The 8,078-nt window shown below is 42.5% G+C and overlaps 1 protein-coding gene across 1 annotated transcript in view; it reads left to right on the top strand.

The window, feature by feature from the left end:
* Positions 1–5,724: 5,724 nt before the first annotated feature.
* CCDC60 (coiled-coil domain containing 60) overlaps positions 5,725–8,078 on the top strand; it is a 219,047-nt gene continuing 216,693 nt past the window's right edge. The window contains exon 1 of the mRNA XM_069081446.1: positions 5,725–5,802. Within this exon, the coding sequence (XP_068937547.1) occupies positions 5,725–5,802 (78 nt within the window). The remainder of the gene's footprint in view (positions 5,803–8,078) is intronic.

The raw sequence follows: 8,078 nt of genomic DNA, 5'->3' as shown, positions 1-8,078 counted from the left end.
ACTTTAACTACATGGAAAGTGTTCCAGATGTTGTGCTAAGCACTTTACAATTATTATTTTATTTGATCCTTGCTGGAATCTTGGGAGGTAAGGTGCTATTATTCCCATTTTATAGATGAAAAAGCTGAGGCCAGCAGAAGTTAAGTGAGTGGTTCAGGGTCACATATTTGAGGTGCTTAATCCCCCAAATACTATACCATCCAGGTCAGCTCTGCACCAATTCTCACTCCAATGCCAAATGACTCCCTAAGTCAAGAAAATTTGGGTTCAAGTCATTTACCTCTCCCCAGTACCCCCAGACAACCCTCTAAGACTCTGCATTACAAAGGTGCTACTTTTGGGAAGATCTCTCCTATTGGGAGGTCCCACATCAAGGAAATCACAAGTCCAAACCGAAAAGAAAAAAAATCTCCCATTACAGGATCACATCTAAGCAGACAAGATGAAGTAAATAAAAGGGAAAGTCGGTCTTTTATAGCAGCACACACAGTCCAGTAACTGTAGCAAAAATAAAAATAGACCGGAGCTCAATGGGAGAGAGGCTGAATTAATCACTGCTTTCTCTTTATAGATAAATGGAGATATTCCACATGTGACTCCTATTGGTCAAAGGCTATTGCAACATTTACAGATCTGAGAGATAGTTTTTTAAAGAAAACTTTGCCTTGGAGTCATGAGGTCTGGCTTCTAAACCCAACTTGGTTTCACACTAGTCAGGTGCCCCTAGGCCAGTCACTCCCTCCTTTCCATACCTCACCTACCAGGTACACAAAATTAGAAGCTTGAATGAGGCGATCTCAAAGGACCAATCCAGCTCTGAACCCCATGACTCCATCAGTATTTTGGCATCAAGAGGCAACCAGAAAGCACTTGGTGACTCCGGTTTCTTATCTGCTCACAGAACTTACTGGTCTCAGGTAAGTCACAACCTCTCTCTTACTGGTCTCAGGTAAGTCACAACCTTTTCCTTATCTACAAAATGAGGGTTAAACAATTTAATTGGGAAAAGTATTTACTAGGTGCCTGCTGTGTTCCAGGGACTGTACCAGACACCAGGGTTAGAAAGGTAAAAATGAAAGTCTCTACCTTCAAGATGTTTACATTCTACTTTGGAGTGGGAGAAAAGATAACAATATATATGCAGATTAGTAATTGTAAAATAGATCAGAGAACTTTGCACAGAGACCACAGCTCTTGAGCTGAGAGCCTTGAAGGACCCCAGGGATTCCAGAGGCAGAGATGAGGGGGAAGTGCATTCCAGGCACAGGGGATAGCTAAGGAAGCAGAGAGGGAAAGAGAATGAGTTCTATTTTGGTAATAATCTATGCTCACCTAGTGCCACGGGACCATTATGAGTATAAAATGAGATAACAGAGGGTAGGGAATGATTTTCACTTTATCTTTTTAACTCTGTAGAGCCTAGCTAGGTGCATTCAATTAACCAATCAACAACCACAAATGAATCATCTACTTTGTGCAGAGGTGGCTACAAATGCAAATGATGAAACACTCCCTATTCTCAAGGAGCTTTCATTCTCACAGAAAGATGATAAGTCAATAGATAGATTAGATGGATGGATGGATGGATGGATGCGATGGATGGATGGATGGATGGATGGGTGGGTGGGTGGATGGAAGAGCAAGACAGAGGGAGAGAAAGAAGGATGGATGATGAATGGATGGGTGGAGAGACAGATGGATAGATGAAGGCTGGATGGATAGGTAGAAAGGTAAATGGATGATATATTGACAGAGATATAAAGACACTTAGATAGATATACATATATGTGTGTATGTATATATGCATGCATACATATACAGATGTATATATAACAGAAAACATGTTATATGTGTATGTGTCTGTTATATATAGCAGTATACATATATAAGCATATTTTATGTATATACTATATATGTAGATAAAGAGCAGGTACTTAACATGTTAACATGCTCATTGAATTTCTCAGTTAATGAGTATTTTAAGTGTCTACTTTTTGTTGGGTATGTGGGCAAATTGTAAGAGTGCTAGGCTTGCACTCAGGAAGATCTGAGTTCAAATCCTATCTTTTAGCCACTTATTAGTTGCATGACCTTGTAAAGATCACTTACCCCTTTCAGCCTTTATATCCTTATCTGTTAAATGAAGATAATAAGTGTCTACTTTCCAGGATTGTGGTGTTGTTATTGTCTTTCACTCATGTCTAACTCCTCTTCATGACCCCATTTGGGGTTTTCTTGACAAGGACAGTGGTTTGCCATTTCCTTCTTTGGATCATGTTACAGATGAGGAAACTGAGGCAAACAGTCAAATGACTTGCCCAGGGTCACACAGTTAGGAAGTGTCTGAGGCTGGATTTGAACTCAGGAAGATGAGTCTTCCTGATTCCAAGCCCAGTACTCTATCCTCTGCTCCACCTAGGATCAAATGAGAAAATATTTGTAAATCACTTTGCAAACCTTAAATTGAAATATAAGTGCTAACCACTAGCATTATTTATTATTGTCATTATTATTTCTATTAGCTTTGGATAATAGGTATGGAAGTCTTGAAAGAAACTCTACCAAAGTAAATCATGACTATCATCACCATCACTCGGGGAGCCTGGGGGGACTGAGCATCTGTCCTCACAGCCTAAGGGCTCCCGGGCATACACAGCAGGATCCAGTCTTTAATCCTTTTAGGTAGTGAAAATGCCCATTATCCAATGGCATTTCTTACTGGCATGGATCTATCTAGAGATTGCCAGTTGTCTGATATCAAGGGAGCCCCAAGTTTGAGCCTTACCCTGGGCCCTGTAATTTGTAAAACCCAAACCGGCATTTCCATAAAATCCGCCAGACGGAAATCTTTGGGTTCAAGATGCGACACAGCAAAGCATATCATGGGACTTCTGAAAATAATGTCTTTCCGATAGGTTTTTAATGCTGAACATATGTACCATTGACTGAATTGGTTGTGTTTACCAGATTTCTAAATCTCACTTCAGCTATCCCAGCTGGTGTCCAATATATTCCAAAAATATTTTTCAACTTGATAGGTTTATTTTTAATTCCTTCTGATGCTTTATTTAAGCAAATGAAAAAGAAGAGAGGGAGAGAGTTGTTATTTTCAGTTTCCAGGCTTCATACTTTACACAAATAAACTAGGATTTTTGAGTCCTATACTGAGACTAGGAATCAAGAGTCTGGAATTCTAATCTTAGCCCTGCCACTAAATCTATGGATGCCCTTGGGCAAGTAACATCTCTTCCCTCTACCTCAGTTTCCTCCTCTGTAAAATGAGGATGATGTCCAAGTTCACTCTCCCACTCCCCCCATAATAAGTACTATGAGAACTATGAAACGCTATATCAATATATAAATACATACAATATGTATATGTACATAAAATATTTATAAGCACTCTATAACATTTATATAGCATTTTATAAGGACTATATATAAGCAAAGTATCTTATTATTCTTATTTTACAGATAAGGAAACTGAAGCAGGGGATAAGTGACTTGCCAGGGTCACACAATCAGTAAGTGTCTGAGGTCAAATTTGAACTCAGGTCTTCTTGACTACTGCCCCACTAACTGCCTAAATAATCAATTCATACCTTAGAATTGATAATAGACCACACACACGCCTAGATGGTTAGAAAGCATTTTACATTATCATAACACTTGCAGTCAACAAGCATTTATTAAGCACCAACTACATGCCAGGAATAAAGAGCAGAAAAGCTCCTGCCCTCAAGGAACTTCCAGTAAAAATAACATGCAAACAGTAATAGACAAGCAAGATATAGGCAAGATAAATCTCAGATAATCTTAGAGGCAAAGACTTAAAGGCTTTAAAGGGGATGGAAAAAGGCTTCCTGTAAAAGGTGATTTTAGCTGAGCTTTGGAGGAAGCCAGAGAAGCCAGGAGACAGAGGAGGAGGGACAGAATTCCAGGCATGCTGGACAGCCAGAGAAAATACCTGGAGTCATGAAATGCTGTGTCTTGTAGGGGGAACAGCAAGGAGGTTGAAAAATTTATGTGGTAAACAGGATTATGTGGATGAAGATCCTGGCCTCAGAGAAGTAAGGTGATTTACCCAAGGTCACTCAGTGATTTAGCATTAAAGTCAGGTCTCCTGACTCCCAGCCCAAAATTCGTGTTGAATATAATTTAGTGGTTCCCATGATGATATGAATTTGATTTTAGAATGGTAACATGAGTACAGATTTGATTTGTTCTGCTTGACCCGGAAGGACAGGACCAGTGGTCATTGATGAAAGCTAAGGAGTGACAATTTGGAGATGGATGGAAGGCAAACCTTAGTATCAGAGTTGTCCAGAAATGGAAAGCCTCCCATCCCTGGTTATCTACAGTGTGGTATGGCTGGTGGTGTTTCTGAACTTGAATTCAGGGAGTCCTGATTACAAATCCGGCCTCAGATATTTACCAGGTGTGTCATCCAAGACCAAGTCCCTTACCTTCTTTGAATCTGTTTCCTCATCGAGACAATCGGCATAATAATAGCGTCTGTCGCTGTCATACGATTCTCCCACACTGGGATTAGCAAGGTAAAGCGCTTTGCCAACCTTGAAGTGATATATGTGTATATGTATGTATGTGTATATAAATATATGTGTGTGTGTGCTATTTTTGTTCAAGTAGTGGTTGAACGATCGCTTGTATTGGGATTTTAGGAGGGATTTTTAACCCTGGTCAGATATCTCCTGTCACTCCCCGGGTGACTTTGCCTCGGTTTCCTCCTCTGTAAAACGAGGAGGTAGGACTCGATGGCTTCTGAGGTCCCTTCCAGCTCCAGGTCTAGGACGCCGCAAATTGCCCTTTCTCCGCAGACTGAGACGCCCAGCTAGCAACGCCCACCTGGGCTGCCTCGGAAAGAACAGACAGACCTATGCAGCCAAGCAGAAAATCTGTCCTCTCCTCTCCCCGCCCCCGACCTCTACTAGACCCCTCCACTCTCCCTGCTGCGTGACCTGTATCGCCCCCGCGCCACTGGCCAATGAGGAAGCCCCAGGTGGCGTCCCCGTTGCCGGGAGCAACCAAGGTGCACTCTGGCTGAAGCCGCGGCCTCTGCAATCAGGCTGCGTTGTTCCCTGAGGGAGGGACGAAGGTTTGGGGGGAGAGAGGAAATCCCGAACGTCCAATTTCGGGGAGGGAGCTCCTCCTTCCGGGTAGTGATCCAAGGGCCTGACTTGTCTACCAAGTTGGGACTAAGGAAACTCTCAGAGCAGTGGAGATTTTAATTAGCTACCAATCTCCATTTTCCTTTTGTGTCCTAACCTCTTATCTCTAATGTTTCTCCCTCTTTCTCTTTTATTTTTCTTTTTAAATGAGAGAAAAACACATCCCTTGAGAAGATAGAGCAGGAATCCTTTGTTATTTTCCTATAAGACATTTCTAATTACCGTCCCTCAACTTCATTTTTTATTTTGTAAGGACACACTCATATATATGTATATATATACATAAATCATATGTATATATCTACATACAATATATATTTCTCTATACATATTTCTCATACTCCCACTCCAGTCACACTGGTTACCTCAGAAGACTGTGAACTGAAAGAGAGAGAACAGAGAAACTGGGCTATCCCTCATCCTTCCTCCCCCCAGACTTTCCCCCAGCCATTCGCTGGCCCCTGTGTCCAGGGGACCTAGGGCTTTAACCTGATTCTGAAGTGGCAGGAAGAGGGAAGCCTGAAGTAGTATTAAGATGCCGGTCAACAGGAGCTTGGACATCCATCCCAGTGAGGCTCTTAAGCCCTATCAGGGCTCTGGGCAGTTATCTCAGGTAGGTGTCTTCTCTCTTGACCATATTTTTTGGGGTAGACACAAAGTGTAATACAAATTACTATTTGAAGAGGCTAGCCAAGGAGGGTAAGACTGGGAGGGAAGGGAAGAGGAAAGTCATGTTGTAATTAAATTGTAGAGACACATCCCTATAGATATAAATGGTTGGTTTCGTCTGAAGAATGAGGGCGCCAGCCGGAACAGTGCGCCAGGCCATCATATTAGCCAATAATTCTGAGATGATGGAATGAATCAGCAGTGACACGGTCGAACATCAGAAAAATTAAGATAAATTGTAGGTTTGCCATGGCAGAAATTATTTCCAGAGATCCACTGCGCAGAGGCAGCCAGACAACGACCATCTTTCCCCTTTCCTTGGTGCCTGGGTAAAGAGGGTTGGACTTGAAGGAGGACCTGGGTTCGTATCCTGACTGCCATTTATTATCTCTATGACCTGCAACATGTCACCTCAGCTCTCTGGGCCTCACTGTTAAATGAAGGGTTTGAACTAGATGAGTTTTAAGTCACTTTCAGATCTTCAATACTCCTGTGATCTCTTCAGGTTTTTCTGGGGGATAGGCAATGGCAAAGAGATGTGAAAGGGTTTTGGGCTACCACACATGAACATTATGTGGTAGGGTCTGGACAAGGGGACTTGGGCTCAGGAATAGTTTCCTTCTTTTTGTTTGTATTCGTCTTCCCAATGCTCACCATGATGTTTTAGCACATATTAAGTGCTTAATAGATGACTATTGGCTAACTGTTGCTGATTGACCTGGGGTCTCTGATTTGGAGCCCCACTTGAAGTTCACCTAGACCTTTGACTTGGGGCTGCTCTCTCAAGGCTGTAGACAGTGATTGACTTGCCCCCTCACTCCCATGTATTGTTTTATTTCACTGAATTTTAAATAAAGGGCAGAGAATTTGTCAGACTTTCATCTTATGGCAGCAAACCCCACTGAAATCTAACTGCAATACAGAGGGGATCTTGGTTCCCAGGTGGAGGTGATGCTTTTGACAGGTCCAGTCAACACAGGTGGGCAGTCAGGCCCCTTCATTATTGGATAATAGGATCATAGATTTTACAGATGAAGAAACTGAGGCCCAAGAGGTTAAATGATTTCCTGAGGTCACCCAGGCCGTAAGCGTCAGAGCCAAGATTAGAACCCACAATCTCCAACTGTAACTCTATCGCTCTTTCCATTACACCACAGGGTTCGTCAACAGTTTGGTCACACAAGGTGATGCCATTTTTGGCCACAACAGATCTCAGAGACATAAGGCAGGGGCCGTATGGCTAAACATTAAGTCTTGTGAAGATCTGGGCATTTTGGTTGACTGCAAGCTCCAACAGGAGTCAACAGTAACAGAGCTAATGCAGCTTTAGGCCTCATGAAAAGGAAAGCAGTGTACAGGCTAGTGAGGTGGTAGCTTCGCTCTGTCCTCTGCCCTGGTCAGGCCACATCTAGAGTACCATGTCCAGGTATGGGTGGCCACACTTTGGGTAGCATATTGTTATGCTGAAGAGGACCCAGAGAAGGGCCACACAGATGGTGAATTTGATGGTTGTCTTCAAGCATGCAAAGGGCCTTCTGAGCCTGGGTGTGACTTGTTCTGTTCGGCTACAAATGAGGACATAAGCAGGAATAGAGGGCAGAAGTTACAAAGAAGCGGTTGATAGAAAACTCAACATTAGAGCTGTCCAAAAATAGATTGGGCTGGAGGTTAAGGAATCGCTGCAGGGTTTCAAGCCAAGGCTAGATGACCTCATGTAAGATATGTCATAAAGGGCATTCTTGTTCAGGTACTGATTGAATGAATCAGTTGCTGAGGTCCCTTCCAACTCTGTGATCCAATGAAGCCATAAACAAAGACTGTCTCCTAAGGCATAATGGGGGACAGGGGGTGCTAGAACCTCATCCATGCTGAGGGAATCTGAGCTCTTTGAAGGAAGCATGGATGATATTGATGATATTTGGGCAGGGGAAGAAAAACATATTACCTGATTATATAGGACTTGTAGGCTCATTAACCTAGAGTTACAAGGGACCTCAGAGGCTGAGGGATTTCTTTCATATTTTTCATCGAAGGTCTTTCTGATGATTAACATATTTCATTGGTCAAGACCTTTGCCAAAGATTCACAGTGGATTTGATTGAACAGAAATATTTGGATTTGAATTTGATGGCATATCATCATTATTGTGTGTGTGAGAGAGAGAGACAGAGACAGAGAGAGAGAGAGAGAGAGAGAGAGAGAGAGAGAGAGAGAGAGAGA

The sequence above is a fragment of the Petaurus breviceps genome, unplaced genomic scaffold, assembly GCF_028583685.1.
Source record: "Petaurus breviceps papuanus isolate PSGF00001 unplaced genomic scaffold, PetGlider_PUasm1.0 99, whole genome shotgun sequence".
NCBI classification, from domain to species: domain Eukaryota; kingdom Metazoa; phylum Chordata; class Mammalia; order Diprotodontia; family Petauridae; genus Petaurus; species Petaurus breviceps.
This window is presented reverse-complemented; position numbering and strand designations above follow the sequence as displayed.